This window comes from Monodelphis domestica, chromosome 1, assembly GCF_027887165.1.
Source record: "Monodelphis domestica isolate mMonDom1 chromosome 1, mMonDom1.pri, whole genome shotgun sequence".
NCBI classification, from domain to species: Eukaryota; Metazoa; Chordata; class Mammalia; order Didelphimorphia; family Didelphidae; genus Monodelphis; species Monodelphis domestica.
Window position 1 is genome coordinate 584098245 of NC_077227.1, and position 20969 is coordinate 584119213.

The 20969-nt window shown below is 38.1% G+C and overlaps 1 protein-coding gene across 1 annotated transcript in view; it reads left to right on the plus strand.

Moving 5' to 3' along the window:
* IDO2 (indoleamine 2,3-dioxygenase 2) overlaps nt 1-20969 on the plus strand; it is a gene marked incomplete in the record, with an annotated part of 96990 nt that overhangs the window by 36676 nt on the left and 39345 nt on the right. Inside the window, 5 exon segments of the mRNA NM_001131058.1 lie at nt 2533-2628; nt 6849-6968; nt 12289-12407; nt 18791-18805; nt 19599-19698. Of these exon segments, the coding sequence (NP_001124530.1) occupies nt 2533-2628; nt 6849-6968; nt 12289-12407; nt 18791-18805; nt 19599-19698 (450 nt within the window).

The following is a 20969-nucleotide window of genomic DNA, read 5'->3' on the forward strand; positions in this document are numbered from 1 at the left end:
TGAGATATTTCATTTTCCCAAAGTGGTTACGCCAAACTGTTAAGATTAAAAACGCCGAACTGTGGCATGTAAAAATTAGTTTCTCTCTGCTAGAAGTATTATATTTTATGAGGTTTATTAAAGGTTAAGAATTAAAGAAAATATAGAATAATAAAGCACGTGGGGGGCAGCTAGGTAGCTCAGTGGATTGAGAGCCAGGCCTAGAGATGGGAGGTCCTAAGTTCAAATCTGGACTCAGACACTTCTCAGCTGTTTAACCCTGGGCAAGTCACTTGACCCCCAATTCCTAGCCCTTACCACTCTTCTGCCTTGGAGCCAATACAAAGAATTGACTCCAAGATGGAAGGTAAGGGTTTAAAAAAAAAAAAAGAAAGCACCTGTCTAGGCCCAGAGAGCCTATTCACAACCACTCACATCTTGCCTGCTAGGTGGAGAGCCGTGTGTGCTCCAAAGTGGAAGTAAGAAGAGCCCAGGAGGCGGAGAGCTCCTTTAAATAATAATTTGTGATCTCACACTCAGGGATATCAGAGAGAATTCTGGGAGCTAGCAAGGACTTCTGGGGATTGAAGTCTGGGGTTCAAATCTCCATTTTTACATTTTCCTGTATGATTGTTTAGGAAGAAGAACTTCCCCAAAGGATCATGAAAACATAATCAATTTAAAGATTACAATAATTTGAGGATAAGAGGGAAAAAAAAAACCAAGACCAATAATTGCTGGATGCATTGTCAAAAAGCAGTCCCCATTGTCATGAAAGTATACATACAAATAAATGTTCAATCAACCATACCCAAAGTTCATTTTTTATCTTCTTGTGCAGCTTGTGGTCTGGAGGCTTCTTCATGGTGTCTTCTCCAAACAGTTCAGTTTCTGGATTCAGAGAGGTAGCATCTTTCTTTGCTTAAAATTCTTCTCAAAAGGAATTTAAACTTTGCAATTTGAAATAATAATATTTTTACAAAACTCGCCTGTTTGTAGTTCTTTATACAGTACTGATTATTCCCTCTCCCATTTAATGTCTGAGGTTGTGCCTGGAATGTATTTCCTCATCACCTCTGCCTTTAAGAATCCCTGGCTTCCTTCACAGGTCATCTCAGTGTTCTCTCCGATGGAAGGCTGTCTCTGAGTCCCATCCTTCCCCTACACACAGCTAGGTCTTCCCTGAAAATCACTTTGTATTCATTTTATGTTATTTGCATGTTCATTTCCTCCTCCCAATGGAATAGAGGTTCTCTGAGAGCAGTGACATTTCATCCTATTCATGTTTTTCAAGTGCCTAGAAAAGTGCCTAACCTTTCCTAGGCATTTACTAAATGCTTACCAAACGGATCAGTGGATCATTCACTGGGGATCCAAATGATGCTTTCCTGTGAGTATCCTGTCAGCCCCCTTGATGTTGTGAAGAAGCTAATGCATCAATCAGATTTCTTTTACTTTCCCTTTGATTTCCCTATGTGACTATTTGGTTCATCTGTTTCTACTCCAGACTCAGCCTGATGGCATCTTTTATGATATTTCTCTTGCATAAAGCTTATTTGGTGGTTGTGCATCTTTTTTTTTTTCCTTTTTTTTTTAACTCTTACCTTCTGTCTAAGAATCAATACTGTTTTCAAGGCAGAAGAGTGGTAAGGGATACATAATTGGGGGTAAGTGACTTGCCCAGGGTCACACAGCTAGAAATGTCTGAGGCCAAATTTGAACCTAAGAACTCCCATCTCATTCCACTGAGCCACCCAGCTGCTCCATCTTTCCTGCTTTTGTAGAGGACCATACACTCAAAATTTTCAATGAGTATATGGCATTCCTTGACTGGTGGTCATTCAGCATAACCCAAAGATACTTAGATGAAAAAGATGGCTTTTGTTTCAGGGAGAGGCTTGGGATCACACATCCTTAAAAAAACCAAATAGTTTCCCAAGGGCAATGCAGCTCACTCTTTTTTTTTTTAACCCTTACCTTCTGTCTTGGAGCCAATTGACTCCAAGAGAGAAGAGTGGTAAGGGCTAGGCAATGGGGGTAAAGTGACTTGCCCAGGGTCACACAGCTGGGAAGTGTCTGGGGCCAGATTTGAACCTAGGACCTCCCATCTCTAGGCCTGGTTCCCAATCCACTGAGCTACCCAGCTGCTCTCTCGGCTCACTCTTAAAAACAAAAAAAAGTAAAACAACTTGAAGGGAACAGGGAAATGCATCACATGAACCTGGATAAGTTTCAAATTACTTCAATAAACTTCATAGATTAGTTTTAAACTTAAACTGTGGAGGCTTATGATTTTGTTGCTTGTTTTCTTCTTGTTTGGGCATATGAATTTTTGTGATTACAAATGGTTACTAACTTATTGCGATAATGATTTAAAAAGAGATGTGATGTAAGGAACATTGCCAAACAGGAAGACTGCTTCTAAATCTTTAGTTTTTTATTTACTGGAAACACCCTGTTTCCCAGCCTCACAAAATTGAAATAGAGAAGTTATCACTTAACAGAACCAAATTGACTAATGTATTGAGGTATTTATCTTGGTTTTGCACGCAGCAGGAACTTTCCCATTACTACATGCCCTGGATGGAAATTGCCAGCAATTTGCCTCTCATGATTGAGAATCATGAGCTCCGAGTCCGAGTGGATACGGTAACTTTCACTTTCGCTCTTTTGAACTTTGGGTCTGTCTCTCTTATCTCCTGGCTCCATCTCTTTTTCCTTCTCCCTTTCATCCTTCTTTCTTTCTTTTCCTCTCCCCTCTTTTTTCCTCTTTTCCTACTTTCTTCCTTGCTCTGCTTCGCTCTTTTTTCTCTCTCCTTTGCAATCATCCCTCAAGCACCTCCTCAGTCAGTAGAGGGTCTCCATAGTATATCTGTGTCTAGATGGCAGGTGGCTGGGTGGCATGGAGGGGAAGGGTGGAATTAGTAAATAGTTTGGATGCTTACTGGTATTATTTCACAGTAGACGAGAAAGGACCCTTTGTCTCCAAATACCTCTTTTACTGTAAACTTTCAGTCTGAAAAGCATTTAGCAAATACCTTTTCAGTGTAAGGCCTTGTGCTAGGCACCGAAGCCAATATAAACACGAAAAGTAAGATATCATATTATCTGTGACACAAGATGGAACATGGCAGAGCCAAAAAGAGCATCTAGAAAAAGTACTGGAAGAAATGTGAGATCAGAGAAATCTAATGTTGTATAAACCAGCTCTCTCAGGGGAAATGTAGACTCATGACCCACTTTAGAGTTTAATATGCATTTTCTACATCACTATCTTAAGTAGAAGACAGTCAACAAAACAACAAATCAATCTCTGATTCTTAGCATTTTCTACTTTCCAAGGTATATTTAGCAATCAGCTGAGAGAGCCTTAATGAGTCATCTTCATCATACTACTAAGATCATTTTCACCTGGGGGAATCTCATCTCCAGACACCTTCTCAAGGGCCAAACTTGTGACAAATAACTTCTATGAACTTTTGTTTCCCCATCTATAAAAATCAGAGTAGTTGATTCAATAAGTTTCATGGTCTCACAATTTTTTATACTTCTAAATCATATGATCTGTTATCATATGACAGATGTGTTATACAAACCACGAATCCCTTCATAAAAAGAATTGAAGATTTCATTAAGGTTGAACAGAGATGGGGGAGAATAGTAAAATAATTTGACTGTAATGTATTGTGTGTTGTTGTTGAGTCATTTTCAGTATTGCCTGACTATGATCCAATTTAGAATTTTCTTGGCAAAGATAATGAAGTGGTTTATCATTTCCTTCTTCAGCTCATTTTCTATATGAGGAAATTGAGGCAAATAGGGTGAATTGACTTGTCCAAGGTTACACAGTGAATAAATATCTGGAGGCTAGATTTGAACTCGAGGCTTCTTGACTCTAGACTTAGCTCTCCATCCATTGCACCTGCTCAAGAAGGTAGCTATATGGTTTTTATTTGTTATGTAGTACTAGGGCACATCATTTAGTCTCTATTTCCTCCAATATCTTCATCTGTAAAATGGGGAGAGTAGCACCTACCTCCTAGGATTGTTGTAAAAATAGAATGAGGTAATATTTGCAAAGTACTTTATAAACTTTAAAGTGCTATGTAAATATATAAAGCTATTATTACTGTTAAGAAGACAAAGACAGTCTTGAGTGACATGTACACTTGGGGGTGGGAGGAAGAAGAAAAAGCAGAAAAGATCAATGTTGTAGAAACTGAAAGAGAAGGAAAAATCTAAGAAAAGAATAGTCAATGTTGCTAAATGATGCAGAAAGATTAAGAAAGAAGACTAAAAAAAGGCTATTAATTTGACTTTAGAGAAAAGTATTAGGGGAGGGCTAGGGATAGAAGTTAAATAATCAACAAGTGAATGATAAGGAAGCAAAAGTAGTATTCCTTATAAACAATTCTTTTTAGAAATTTATGGGCAATAACTTGAAGGAATGGCTAGGAACTGGGAAGGATTGCCCCCACTCCCTATTTTTGTAGGCAAAGGGGAAAGATCCAGTAGAACAGGAAAGATGGAAAGAGGAGAGAGACTGATTTGATGGAGTAAAAAAATTCTTGAAAAGATGGTGGTCAAGGGTACAAATGAAAGGACTGAACTATGGCAATGAGGAGGGTCATCTTCTCATTTGAGATGGGAGGGATGTATTCAGAGGGGAATCCACAAGGGATGACTTTAATCTTGGAAGTAAAGTGGGCAGCAGATCACTTGCTAAGGTAATTAAAATTTCATCCTTGAATCTCTGAGCCTTAAGAGCTTTTAGTTCATAGTTTTAGATCCAGAAGGGATCTTGGAGTTTATCTACGACAAAGGCCCAACTCCTTCATTTTAGAGAAAAGGAAACTAAGGATGAGGAAGTTCTACATGACTTATACAAGGTCACAAATGAAGTAAAAAACCAGAAGAGGTAAAATTTGAACTCCCATTCCTAGGACTCCAGAACCAATATTCTCTCATTCTATCACACAGATGCCTTGGTTTCAGCTCTTGTTTCCTTTGGATGCTCTGAGTGACTCAGCACAGGGTTTCTCACTGATCCAGAACCGTGACTTTGTTCTTTGCTTCTTTCTAGTTATAATGATTACTCTTCGGAGATACTACTACTCTCCTCAAACTACCCAACTCTCTCTGCCTTTCAATATAAGAATTAACCAACTTCTAATGGAAGATGACCAGGCTAGCTCTTTTTGGACTCAGCACATAAAAGCATATAAACAGTGGTCTCCTGGAAACACTGCCTGAAGTCAGGGAGACCTCAGTTCAAGTCCAGCCTCCAATGCTTACTAGCAGGGTCACATACCCTGGGCAATCTATTCAATCTCTGTTTGCCTAGGGCACAGCTAGGATGCCCAGTGGGGCAGAGTACTGGGTTTGGAGTCAGGAAGATCTAAGTTTAAATCTGACCTCAGACAATTGCTAGTTATGTTGCCTATAAAGATGGAGGATGGGAACAATCCTTCCCAGGACCTATCCATTCTTTCATATAGCTAATTTACACACACACACACACACACACACACACACACACACACACACACACACACACACACACCACTTGTCACTTAACATATCACTTAACCCTGTTTACCTCAGTTTTCTCATCTATAAAATGAAATGGAGAAGTAAATGGCAAGACATTACAGTGTCTTTGCCAAGAATACACCAAATGAGGACATGAAGAATTGGACACAACTGTAACTTCGAGTTGTTACGTATGCAGCTGCTTAACCTAAGTATTTGTGGTTCAAGATTGTTCCTACAATAATACAAATTTCTCCATACAATTTTTAAGGTTTATTATTATTATTATGTAAAGATCTAGAAATATAGCTTACAATAGAAAACTTAACTGTGTATATATATATATATTTATATACATATATATATTTATATATATGAACAACATTAGCAATAATAAGAGAGAGAAAAGAAAACTACATCACTGAATGGGGGATACTCCACCACATGGATATTCTTAGCTGGGAAATCCTTTTGTTCAGCATTTCAGGGTCCCATTCAGGAAAGCCCCGGGAAAAAGTATTGTTTCCATGGGAGAGACTTCGAAGTTCACTTTCCAGAAGGGGATTTTATTGACCTCAAAACAAAGAAGACATTTTTTCCAACTGTAGTTTGCATCACTGTTTCCAGGGTCCTAGCAACCTGGCCAAGATCCTGAGTCCCCAGAAGAGGCCAGGTATAATATGTATCAAAATTCAATCAAGAGTCATGAGGACCACACATTCTGTGAGATGAGGGTTAATCTCACAGAATTATGTTTATCTTCCAGACAGTCAGAGACCTTGAGAAGATACTTAGTACTCTGGCCAAAGTTCAAAGCAGCCCTAGTCTCTGCTGGTAAATGCAAGACCTATGATATACAACTGGGAAGATTTACTAAAATTTTACTTTAACCCTTCAACAATTGAAATGATGGACCAACAAACAACCTGGAAAGAGACATGTCTAGTCTTTATTATAAGGGTTGTGGGCATATTTGTTCATGAATGCATGCATAGGGAGAAGCTAAAGAGTAGAGAAGATGGTGATGTATATTTGGTCCCTCTCAAGAAATTCTGTCAATACCTGTCTAAAGTGTCCATATTATCTATAGCTACCCTAGATGAGAATTAGGAACAAGGGAATAGGGAGGGTGAACAGAGTATTTTTAAGTTTCTCAGGAGAAATCCAGACCCCTAGATTACTTTTTCTTTTTCCTTCCTCTCCCACTTTCCTCTCCCTTCCTCTAGTCTTTCTTCTTCACCCTCTTCCCTCTCTAATATTATCAACATGGCTCCCCACCACTCCACCCTTTTCTTCCCTTTCTTTTTCCTCCCAACTCAATAATATCTTTTGGACAGATGCCTCTATTAAGCTGTCACTTCCTGAAAGGTCATCGCGAACAATACTTGGCCCACTTGCTGCTAAGCTGTATTACAATGGGATATGTCTGGCAGGAAGGAGAGAAGCATATTCCTAAGGTAAGGAAGTTTGGATTTTCTTCTTGAAGTTGACTATTTATGGGCTTTAAGCTCAGAAGATAGATTCCACTCCACTGTTATTCTCTTTCTAAGTTTACTATGGTGCTGCTACCATCATCCCAAAGAATCTCTTTCTTTTGGTTTCTTGTGTTTTATTGGGAGAAGGGGGAAATTGGAAAGGAAATAGGAACAATGAGATGGTTAGGGTTCCAATTGCTATTTATTGGAGTTATCAAATCAGGCTTATTCACTGTATTTTCAACCTCTAAAAGGAGGAATGATTCAAAGTAACCTCTGACAATTATTAAGAGCACCCCTCTTTTAAAAATACTTTTACATGTTACCTCATATGACCCTTGCAATCCCATTTGGAAGGTAAGGCTGATGTTATCTCCATGTCACAGATGAGGTAGCTGAGATCCCAGGATATTAAGTGACTTGGTGAAGATCACACAATTAGTAATTGGTATTAGAATCCAGATTTCATGAATTTTAGTCTAATGGTCATACCAATACAATAAGATACTATACAAAGTCAACAGTAATAATGATAATAATAACTAGCAATGACAATGTTCTAAGTTTGCAAATCACATTAAAAGTATTATCTCATCTTAATCCTCCCAATAACCTTGGGATGCAGAAGCTATATTATTTTCCTCATTTTTGTTGATGAAGAAACTGAGGTAGACAGAGGTTAAATGACTTGTCAAGGAGAACAAAGCAAGTGAGGTTGTGAGATCAGATGTGAACTCAAGCCTTCCTGACTTCAAGTCTCCATCTCTAGACTATGCTCATTCTGATTTCCTTCATAATTAACCAACATGTTTCTCAGTTGTTCCCATATTCATTTTATCCTTCATTCAACTGCAAAAATAGTCTTCTTAAGGACATGTGTAACCTTGCTTAGAAATATTAAGTGGTTCACTATTGTTTTTAGTATAACATAAATTCCTCAGTCTGATAATTTAGTTCTTCCACTATCTGGATTAAACTCATCTTTCTAGTCTGGTTGTATATCACTCTCTTTTGCACATTTTATGTTCTGGTGATCTTGGACAAACTTTTCACTAAACTCAACATCCCATCCTTCACCTTCATGTATTTTACAAGTTATACCCTATACTTAAAATGCTCCCATGACTAATTTTTTTTTAGTCATTTTTCAGTCATGCCTAATTCTTCATGACCTCATTTGGAGTTTTCTTGGTAAAGATATTGATTGGATTGATTTGCCATTTCCTTATGCAGCTCATTTTCCAGATGATAAAACTTAGACAAACAGGGTTAAGTGATTTACCTAGGGTCACCCAGCTAGTAAGTGTATGTGGCTAGATTTGGACTCAAGAAGATGAGTCTTATTGGAATTCTTATTTAACTTCAAACCTTAGTTCAAAAGCTACTTCCTTCTTCTATGAAGACCCTTTTAATTCCCTTCATTGTTAGGGATTTCTCCTTCAAATTATCTTGTGTTTACTTATCTGTGTATGTGTATCCTATCAGCAGAATATAAATCTCTCTGGGTTAGGGGTGGAATAATGTTTGTCTTTATATCCATAGTGCCTAACATAGTATCTTGCATATAACATAATAATATAAACACTAATATGTGGTTTTTGAATAAAATTAAAATGGGGTCAAGAGGCAAGAATTTTATTTCTGATAGTAACACTAAGGATCATGTTAGAAATAAGCATGGTTGTCTACCATGAATTGATTTCAAACACCTTGCCTTCTATAATATCTGTGTTCAAAACCCTGTCAATATCATTGGTGACTCTTCTCAATCTCTTAACAACAAATGATCAATTCTATTCTATATTTTCCATATTTCCCATGTTCTCCTCTCTCTTCTATGTGAATCTCATGTGACTGGGATGTTATAATATCTTCCAGTTCCTCCTGCTCCCCATTGTTTGCGTTGGTAAGGATTTCCTTAATTCAATCATAGTACTTCTTTTTCTCTATTCTATTGATATACAAATTTATGGATAAGAATTTCCCCCTGAGTACCACTTTAGCTGAATCCCACAAATTTTGATATGTGGCCTCCTCATTGCCATTTCCTTTAATGCAATTACTGATTGGCTGCTTTTTTTATTTGTTTTTTGACATTCATTCTTTATGATAAGATTTTTAAATTTCTAATTAATTTTTAGTCTTTATGCTGTACTTTGTTGGGTATATTTTTGTTGAATGTGATCTGAGAACTCTGCATTTTTAATATTTCTGCTTTTATACTTTTGGATGTGAGGTTTTTATGCCCTATTTGTGGTTAATTTTTTGAAGGTGCCATGTACTGCTGAGAAAAGTTATATTCCTTTCTATTCCCATTCAGTTTTCTACAGAAGTCTGTCCTATCCTACTTTTATAAAATTCTATTCACCACCTTAACATTTTTTATATGTTCTTTGGTTGGATTTATCTACTTCTGAGAGAAAAAAATTGAGCTCCCCCCTCTAGTAATGTTTTACTATCCATTTCCTCCTGTAACTCATGTAACTTTTCCATTAGGAATCTGTATACTATACCACTTGGTGTGTATATGTTTAATTAACAATTAATATGTTTATTGATATTGTTTCATTGTCTATGATTCTTTTATCATGGTTTAATTTCCTTCCTTATTTCTTTTGATTTTATTAATTTTTACTTTTGCTTTGTTGGAGATCATGGTTGCTACCTCTTCTTATTTTGCTTTAGCTGAGGCATAGTAGATTCTGCTATAGCCTCTTTTATTCTATGTGTGTCTTCCTCCTTTAAATGTGTTTCTTGTATACAACTTATTGGAGGTGGGTGAGATAGGAGCCATTAATTGGGTCTGGAGAAAGTAAAAGAGCAGAAGCAGTGCCAGGGAGTCATATAAGGCTGTTAATGGGAAGTCATTCCTAATTTGAGCTCCCCTCATCCAAGATATGTATACCTATACATATGGTGTGTTTGTGTGTTGCTACTTAGAGGCAATGGAGCTCATCACTTTTTCCTTGGAAAAGGTAGGGGAGTGGGCAAAGGTGCTGAGGTCCTTCTCTGTTCCTGTGGCAGGGGGTGCAGTGCTCCAAGCTTGCAGAGTACTCTTCTCTGGCACTTGGGTTGGGCCCAAATGCCTTTGTTCTGATGGTGTGTCTGTTGAAGAGATAGCCCTGTTGGCTTGCTCTGGGGAGGTTTGCAGCTATTTTGTTCAGCTATATTCAGCACCCATGTTACTAGTTTCCCAATAGTTTCTTTTCTTCTTCTTCTTTTTTTTAAAATTAAAACCCTTACCTTCCGTCTTGAAGTCAATACTGTGTATTGGCTCCAAGGCAGAAGAGTGGTAAGGGCTAGGCAATGGGGGTTAAGTGACTTGCCCAGGGTCACCCAGCTGGGAAGTGTCTGAGGCCAGATTTGAACCTAGGACCTCCCATCTCTAGGTCTGACTCCCAATCCACTGAGCTATCCAGCTGCCCCCTCCCCAAGAGTTTCACAGAGTAGGCTGGTCCTCACTCTGTCTATGCCCCTGCTAAGTGGCTTGGACTGGGAAGATCCCCTGCTCTGGGATCTGCTGCCTCAGGCACTCTGCTGACATATGGAAGTGTGTAGTTTCTTGCAGTCCAGCCAGTTCCCTTCTCTGCTCCCTTGTAGCCTCAGGACTCTGCTGCCATGTGAGAGTTTATATGTTTCCTGCCTTCTCTGTCTTTTATACCTATGTAGAGTTGCTTGGGCTGGATTCATTCCCATTCTTTAGCTTTTTTGCCTCTGGTGGATTTACGGCATATTGGGTTATTCCGAGTTTTGCCAGTTTTTGCAGGTGCTGGGGTGCCTGAGTTACTCTCTGTCTTTACTCCAATGAGATGTGTTCCTCAAGCGTTCCTTTATTTTGAGGCAATTTATTTTCTTTTGTGTGTGTAGGGATTGAGGAAATGGAGTATCCTTTACTCTCCTATCTTATTTACTCTCCTTATTACTCTCCTATCTAATTGCCTGCTGGGCAATTCTCTGTTCAAAATCCTTCATTGATCCCACTTGCCTACAGGGCAAAATCTAACCTCCTTAGCCAGGTATTCAAGGTCTTCTACAGCTTGATCAAACCCAATTCATGCAGCTTCTTTTTTCCCCCTTTCAACATCTCATCATATGATGGTACATTGGGTAGGACCAGAACTTAGAGATAAAAAAAATGAGAAATTCAAATCTTGCTTCAAATAATTCATAGTTTTGTGACCATGGACAAGTCACTTGACTTTTTTTTGCCTCAGTTATCATATCTGTAAAATGAGAATAATAACAACTATCTCCCAAGGCTATTATAAGTATCAATTGAGATAAAAGGTATGTGCTTTGCAAATCTTAAAGAACTACATAAATTCTACTTACTATTGTTATTATCACTAAACTCTAGCTTAGTCCCATTCTATAAGCCTCATACTTTCTTGCCTTTGTACCCTTGTTCATGCTATTTTCTATGACCTACGTCAATTCCCCAGTCTCCTTAAAGCCTTTTTCATCCCCTTCATGGAGCAATGTCCCTTCTCCCTTTGAACTTCAGGTCTTCTTACTTTCCCCTTGCATTGATCATCACCCTAATTCCATGATTAGTGCACCATTGGATTGCCAGCATCTTGAAAACTGGAACTTCCTCTCTCCATAGGGCAGTATGGTGCTTGACACATAGAAGGTCCTTCATAAATGTTAATTGATTGCATACATCATATCTTCCCATTAGACTACAGACACTATCAGAAATCTCATTTAAAATAATATACAAAGCTGTAAATATTTCCTAGTATATTTTGCCACTTCTAGGTAATTGCATAAATACCTTTCCTTCATTGTGTAGTGGTGCTGATTTCAGAGTCAAAATGCTACAACATATCCGCTAAAAGATTATCTATTCTCTTTTTAAGCACCAGTGAGGGCAAATCCCCTCAGTAAAGGTAAAGTGTTATGCTAGATGGGAACAGGAATATAGACCTTAGATAAGACATAGTCCTTGTCTTTAAGGAGGTCACAATGAGATGTGAGTTTTAGCAGTAAATGAGATAGATTGGTGTGGGAGACGGTGAAGACAGAATAAACAGAGAGAGAGAGAGAGAGAAAGAGAGAGAGAGAGAGAGAAAGAGAGAGAGAGAGAGAGAGAGAGAGAGAGAGAGAGAGAGAGGAGCCATGAGATAATTGATTGTTAGGAATTATTTCCATGTATCTACCTGCAAATTCTGACTTCCTGGGACCTAAGGAGAGGCAAACCTAATTCTAACCTAGACTGTCTACCAGGTACTTCTGGAGGCCCCTACAGGGTATCACAGGGTTTCTAGACTGTATATCTGCCCATTTCAACACCTAACAGGTTTTGCCAAGAAACCTGGCCCTTCCCTTTGTGGAGATCTCTCGAACCTTGGGTCTGCCCCCTATCCTGGTGCACTCAGATTTAGTCCTGACCAACTGGAAGAAAAAGGATCCAAATGGGTAAGTCTGATTACAAATATTCTAGGATGGATAGAAATGAAATCCAGTCAGAGACGGGAATCTGTGGCTATAAAGCCTTATAGAACACTGAGCTCTTCAGCAAAGATGGTATCTAGAAAACAATCTGGAGGCCTGGAGGCCTGGTGATGTGGATGTGAGAATGGTAAAAAGAAAGCGCTACATGTAGAAATAAATGAGAAAAATGATCATGTTCCTTCAGGTACTGTATGTATTAAGAGGTCTGGGCTTTTATGAACTCAGAGGTTAGCAGTCAATCATATGACCCTCTTGCAAAAGACCTTCATGTACTTTGTTCTCTACCACCTTGGCATGAATCACTGTACTGGGGGCACAGAACATTCAGTACAGTGCCCAGATAACCTAATTTCTAGATATTTCTTGATTCAGATCGATGGCCAAGATTCCCTGGCAAACCCCCCCCCCCTCCATTAGCCACTTTTCCCCTGCTGTTCCCATATTTGGATATTTGATATTGGAGTGACTAGCCCCAGAGACCAATTCCCTAGTTCTTGTATTGTCCCTGGAAAGTAGAGTCCTGGATTAATTGGTTCTTTTCCCCATCCCTTTCTCCTCACCTGATTCTGTTCCACTTATCCTTGTCATCCAGAGTTAGCATTTACTCAATCCTGGATCCCTTTATAACCCATATTCTCTTTATCTCCCCCTTCCTTCACATGCTCTGGAATTTCATTCTCTTGTTAACAAATTTTCCTTTAATGGGGAGCTTTTCATTTCTTGTGTTTGTATCTTTTGATATGCATAGACACCAGACATTCTCAAGAAGACAATACACCTCCCCCCACTTTAGCGTGGGTTGTTCCTTTTTTTTTCTTTCTAAAACACTTTCCATCTTACAGTTAGTCAATACTGTTTCTTTTATTTGGCATATAGCACTGGGTCATGAAATAATTATAAGATTTAAGGGGATTGGATTGGATGTTAATTTGGGCCAGTATCAGAAGAGTAACCTGGTTTGACCATGAGATGACACACACACACAGAACCCTAGACCTATATAAATAGCAGGTGTTTAACATAAGGTCAGGTTTGAAGGGATTTAGATATATCTTACTCTAATAATAAATATGGACACCTTCCAGATCTACAAATCTCTCCACAGAGATTGCTTCTGAGTGGTTTCTCTACTTAATCCTATACTATCTATTGTAAGAGTTAAAATTAAATCTCAATAATAACATTATATTTTAATAGATTTATTAATGATCATTAGAAATCAAGGAATAAAGAAGATACAAAATAAAGACCATGTGCCCATGGCTGATCAGCCAGTTAAAACACCTGCCTTACCATCACCAAGCTTGGTACAGGAAGTAAAGAGCTGGGACCTTCCACATCCTCATCTAATATTCCCTATCAATAGAAAGTATGTAATGGCAGGAAGTCAGTGGGCTCCTGGGAAATGTAGTTCTGTTTTAGGGTAACAGATTTTCAGTCATATACTTTATAACCCCAAAATTACTATACTCAACTAAACTAACACTAAACCCCCTTTGATAATCTAAGGGAAAGGGTCTATGCAAATCTGACAGGGCCCAACGATGTTCTCATGATCAGCTGTTGGTTGTTACAAGAGGTGTACAGGAACTTAGCAGGTGTCAAAAGCCAACAGGTACAGGGTAATTCAAACAGCCAGTAGGATGTGAAGAACAAGCAGTCAAATGTCACAGGGAAAAGCTAATTCACCTCAGGTCCACCCAGAGGAAAAAGTCACATCCCTATGCTTAACTGTCTCTCTCCAACAGCAGCTGCTATACTTCAGAATTCCAGAACTCTGTACTTTGCTGTAAGTCTGCAAACTCACACACATTTAACTTTACCTGTAACAGACAGAGAGGGCTTGTTCTACAGCTTGCTCCCTAATGCCACTTCCAAACCCTTCTTGTACTACCATCAAATTGTTGTACTTGTACTACTATCAAATGAGATAATATTTGCAAAGTACTTGTCATAGCATCTGACACATAGTAAGCACTTACTTAATTCTTGTGCTCTTCTCAAATCCCTTTGCCCTCAGTACTTTGCAACTTCTTTAGTTTTATTTGAACTGTCTATATTGCCTTTGTTTCCTTTATCTTTAGGTCACTCTTCTCTCCTTTCCATGGAGTTCAGGATCTTAGTTACAGGCTTTCTCTCTACTTGTATGCCTACCTTTATGTTTGTATATTGCAATTTACATGTCCATTTGGATACTCTCTTCTCCAAGCTTATCTAACTCAACTCTTCTCTCTACCTTTGCCATTTATAGAATGGTTCTTTCTAAAATCTCATCCAATAGGTAACAAGCTAGCAGAGAAGGCAGCCAGCATTTATTAAGTATCTTGCTCTATTTCAGACTTTGGCAGGCTTTGGGGATGCAAAGACAAAAGTGAAAGAGCCCCCTTTCTTTATAGTAGTGTATATAATGGATCACATGGTTGCATTTAAAAAATTTATGCCCCATGTTTCCATTGGGCTGGCACCAATTGCTACATTTTACATAATCATAACTTCAAATAATGTAAATTCAAATACATGGGACCACTTCCTTGAATTCATTGCTCACATTAATCATGATGACTTAATTGTATAATAAAACTCATAAATAAGGAGATTCAAAACAAATAATTTGGGGAAAGGAGAAGGCACGAGCAGGTGAGAGGACCTTGAAAGATCTCATGCAGATAGAAGTATCTGAGCTTAATTTTGAAGGAAACTGTATTATGGGAGGAGAGGCAGGAGAACACATAACCATCTTCCCTTCATGAGCCTGTACTTTCAGATTCCCCTCTCTGATCCCAATCTTTTCAGCTCTCTCCATGTTTTATTCCTCCTAAACATATCTTTTGTCCTTTCTGTGACCTCTAGTTACCTCTCCTCCCTTTTTTTGTCTCAATTTGTCATGTTGTTCTGACTTCCCTTTATTCTCTTCAATTTTGACCCTTTTGTTTTTTAGTTAAATTACATGCAGTTAACCTTTTAAGCTCTTGTTCCCTGGCTCTTCTGCCAATTTTCCTTGCTCATGATCAACCTCTATGCCTTTTAAGGCAGGATAATGACCTTAGAGTCAAGAACATCTGAATTCACATCCCTCCTCTGATATATACTGATTGTATCATCCTAAGCAAGTAATTTGACTTCTCAGGACATAATGTAACTTTTTAAGAGTATAAGACAATTGGAGAGTGGAGCATGATCCACATTGGCAAGGGAATTTTCTCTCCAAGAGTTCTCTAAATAAATGAAATCACAGGTTAAGTGATCCCCCCACCCCACAACCAATTTTCACTCACAATACTTTCACCAATTGAGTGAAATCTCTATAGTTCTAGAGAAGAATAATCTGTAGATTGAGGCTGATTGACTTAAGTCAATGGAGTCATTCATGCCATCCAAGAGAATTATGAGACTTATTTAGGGAATTAATTCATTTGCCCATGTCTTTAAATTCAGAACCCAGAAGTACTAGGCAAAGCTAGGATGACTAGATGTGTTTTACAAATACACATTTTGAAGTAAACTAGTATAACTCAAGCTTTGATCACCACCTGGTGACTGACACAATTCTGGAACCCTGTAGCAAATTTGAAGCTATGGGTCTTTTATAAGTAACATTGTCTTTCTGGAACCCAAGAAATTTCACTTGTTCACCAACTATTACAATAAATTCAAAATTACTTCCCTATCCCATTCTCACTTCCTCTTTCCTTATCCTCCTCCTCTCTGTCTTTCTATCTCTGTCTTTCTGTATCTTTTTGTCTATCTCTTGGTTTCTGACTTTCCCCCCCCCATCTCTCTCCAATTGCTTTTCTTTCTTCTTCTCTTTTCCCTATCTCTCAAACACATATGAGCCCTTAATCCATTTCTTCATCAACAACTTCCCATTCAAATCTTCATCTGAATTGTTTGTAATACTTTCTCAATCTGACTCCATGTTCTGAGTCTTTCACTTCTCTAATTCATTCTCCACACAATATCCAAAATAACCCTCATATAGCCTAAGTCTGACCATTATTCCTCTGCTCAAAAGCTTTCAGTGGCTCATTGCTTCAAGGATAAAATGCAAATTCTTCATGGTAATTTCAGATTCTCCATAATCTTTTCATACTAGTTTTTCAGTCTGATTTCTCCCCTTTTATTTATTTTATATTCCAGGCATATTGGACCACAGCTGATTTAGAACTCAATTTGAAATGGTATTTACACATGAAATATTCTTGGTTTCATGAGGAAAATTGTGCTTATACTAGAAAAGGGTTAATTCATAGTTGTTGCAGAAGCACTCTAATCCTAGCCACCAGGTGGCAATCAAAACTTGAGCTATGTCCTTTTTAAACAATTTGCAAAATCTATCTCTGTCCAAGCCTTGCCTTAGAATTCTTTAAAGTTTAGGGCAGTAATGACAAACATTTTAATGACCACATGCCATGCCCCCTCAGACCACATGTTGTGCTCTGCCACCCCCCCTAGCATCCCTCCACCTACCCAGAGGGAGGAAGCACTCCCATTGGGCTCTTGGGCAAAGAGGCAGGTGTTGTGAAAAAATGTCATCAGGTATGGTAGAGAGGGGGAAGGGAGCAGCTCTGTTCGAGTTCCTTTGCTTTTTATAATAAATTTTCAGGGGGGTAAGAGTGGCACATGTGCCCACAGAGAGTGCTCCGCATGCCACCTTTGGTATGTGTGCCATAGTCACAAGTCTAGGGGAATGCATTAATTCCATTTTTAAAAATATCACAATTTGCTTGATTTTATATGTGCTGCTCTATTTGAATCAAGCATATTCTATCTCCTCTTTTATTTATTTTGGTGATGATTAGCTTCATCTCATGGATCCTGCCTATAAGTGATTTCAACAGATTGACCTTGGTTGTGCCATGAGATGCCTGTGCAATGAGCCACTTCTTGAGGAGAAGGAGGCACATATTGTTAATTCCTGTCTTCATATAAAGGACTTGAATATACATACTGATACTATTCATTTCTCATGTCCTACTTATCCTCTCCGCCTCAGCTACTAACAGAGATGGCTGCACCCTTGATCTTTCTATCATTCATGAATGTTTTGCTTTCAAGTTCATAATCTCTAATATAATTTTATTTGATCATAATATTTGATCATTCTATATACTTTACAACATATCACTCTACTCTGCATTCTTATTATAATCTCCATTCCCTCTACCACATCCACCCTTAAATTCTCCTTTTCAAAGCCCTTACCATCTGTCTATCTTAGAACTGGTACGAAGTATTGGTTCCAAGACAGATGGGCAGAAGGGTTTAGGCAATTAGGATTAAATTACTTACCCAGGGTTACATAGCTAGGAAGTGTCTGAGGCCAGATTTGAAACCAGGACCTCCTGTCTACATGACTGGCTTTCTAGCCTTTGAACCATCTAGCTGCCCTTTCCCTTAAATTCTTTCTTAAGCTACCACCCCTGCACTAGCTTTACTCTCTTCCCTTCTCTATCTCAACTTCTTGGGGAACGAGCTCAACTTACACTATTGTTTACTCTCAAATCTCTTGCCCCTGAATTGTCACTTACTGGTCAAATACTAAGTTTAGATTATTTCTATAGTCTTCCTCTTTCAATCCTATTCATATGCTGTTAAAAGGAGTTAGAAGAAATAAAAAAATTGTGTTGATTAGGTCCACTACAAATTAACTAGACAATCCTTCTATACCTCCCTAATAGCTTCACTGTTCAACTGTCAATAATGGCTTTCCCAAATTTACTCATGTCACTTCAAGTCTCTTATGACACCCTTTCCTCTCACCTATCTCTCCTGAGATAGAAAGAGAAAAATCTGCTAAGATAGATGAGAAAGACACCCTTCCCCACCCCAATCTATATCAACTCGTATCTTTCATAGAAAAACAATTTTTCTTCCTTCTTCCTCATCTCACTTCATTCACTTGACATTTTATTCCACTATTTTTTCCTTTGCTTCTAAATCTTCCTCATTGATTAGGCTGCCTTTTACATGATTGTATTTAAAACCCATCTTGTCCTGCTTTCTCTATCAAATGGCCTCTATTATTATCCTCTCTGTATTTTGCCTATGTTTTCCTCTTTCTATTTCTATCTCTACTTTTCTTTTATTTCTTTTTTTTTTCAGCTTGTCTCTGTCTCTCTGTCTCTGATTGACGTACTTGCCCCAGGTCTCTCAGAATTTAGGCACTAGTCAAGCTTTGTCAAATAAAAGCACTGTAAATGCATGCATGTTACATTTATGTGTGTGTGGTGCCATATATGATTATTTCATGCAGTAGATACTTAATACATGTTTCTTAGATGGAACTGAATTTCAATTATTTTCTTTCCTTATATATTTTTGGTTGCCAACACCTGAAACCTGAATAGTCCACTGGAAATCAGGTAATTGTCATACTCTACATTTCTATTTCTACATCCCACTTAACATTTCTATAGATTACTTTTTCATCCATTATATTCTTTGATGCTTACAATTACCTGGTAGAGTTTTAAGAAAGCCAGATGTTATCATCCCTTTTTTATGGATGAGAAAAGTGAGGCATAGACAGATTGCAACATGGAAAAGATGAAAAGGCAATGAGATTGGAGTTGTATGACCTGAGTTCAAATGACAATTCTGCCACTTATTACCAGTTGTGACTTTTCTGAAAGTCATTTAACCACTTTGGCCCTCAATTTCTTCATCTGAAAAATGGGTATGGTAGTGGACTAAATTATATTTTAGGGTTTTCTAGCTCTATTTCTGTCATCCTATAATCTGTAATCTAATAATCTTGTGATGACCAAAATAATACAGCTAGTCTTTGGCAAAGTTGGCACTTCAACCCAGGTCTGTAGACTCTGAATCTCATTGTCTGCCTCAGTTTTCTTATCTATAAAAATGGGGATAATAATAGCATCTATTTCTCAGGGTTGTCAGGAGTATCAAATAACATTTGTAAATCTATTTGCAAAACTTAAAGAGCTATGTAAATGTTGGAATTATTTTACATAAAATAATAATTAGTAATTATTTCAAATATAATAATAAATATTATGGGACAAGGACTTGAACTAAATAGTCAATTAGGTCTCTTCCAACTCAAAATTCTGAAATTCTGGGCTTTTGGATTGACTTGAGGGGAAGAAAGAGAAGTTTCATTATCTTTCTGAGAATGTGATTTTTTTCCTTAAGGAACCTGGACACCATTGTATCATTTCCAGGAGGTGAGAGTCTGAAGGGCTTTGTCCTAGTGACTCTTTTGGTGGAGAAGGCAGCAGTGCCTGGTATTAAGGTATTTCCCCATCCAGAACTTTATTCTATCTGTAGATGCCTGTCAGGGAAGTTCCTTTTATCCCTAATGCATGACATCCAAAGTTTGCCTTTCCAATATTTTCTGCCAACATCCAGTATGTCCACTCAGATGACTAAGATCCAATCCTTTAGTAATTTTAAGGCACTAAAACTCATGTAATTTCAGAGTTGGAAGGGATCCTAGGGCACAAAGTGTTGGAATGTGGGATATTTTGGCTGGATGGGACCTTACAACATAGAACAAAATATATTAGAGCTAGAAGGAATCTTTGAAATTATTTTGTTGTTCAATCTTTTCAGGCATGTCCAACTCTTTGTGACCCCATTTGGGGTTTTCTTGGCAAAGATACTGGAGTGGTTTAGAGATGAGGAAACTGAGGCAAATGGAGTGAAATGACTTGCCCATTATCATGCAATTAATAAATGTCTGAGGCCATATTTGAACCCAGGGGGATGAGTCTCCCTAACTCCAGACTTGGTACTCTATTCATTGCAATACGTAGCTGCCCTTTTGAAGTTAAGTTAACCTTAATTTTACAAGGGGAAGAAACCTAAAAATTCTAGAGAGTTCACAGTCCTAGGATCATAGATCCAGAACTAAAAGAGGTCTCTAATTCCCTCATTTTACAAATGAGGAAACTGAGGCCTAGTTAAGTGAGATAATTTGAAATAGGTCGCTTACATAGTATCTGACCTGGAATCAAAAAGTATGTTAGTGGTACATATTTGGAGCTAAGCAGCATAGTTCAGGGGGGAAAGTGCTGGACTTGATCAGAGAATCTGAGGTGAAACCCAGTTTTTGACACCTACTCTATGTGTGACTTTTGGGAAGTTGCTTCAAGTGTCTAAGCCTTAGTCTTCCTAGCTATAGTGATAAGATTGGATTAAATTACCTGTAAGGCCTCTTTTACCTTCAATTGTATGCCCCATGAGCCCATGATTCTTTAACTACTGCTTTTTGGGTAATATAAAAATGAAAGATAAGATGTCTTCTTATTTTTCTTTTTCTATCTAGTTACACACCCACTGGCCCAACTCAAACTTAATTCATTCAATTCCATTTTTTTTTTCAGCCAGGAGAGAAGCACGTGAATACACATCTTTGTGTTAAAAGTTGTAATAATAAGCAAGAAACTAGTTTCATACTTGACTTCATTTTTAAGAATAGTCATTTATCTCTCATTGAGCCCTGCTATATATACTGCTTTTCAATGACTAGCTCTGTTTTTGGGGATATGATCCAGGGGTGTC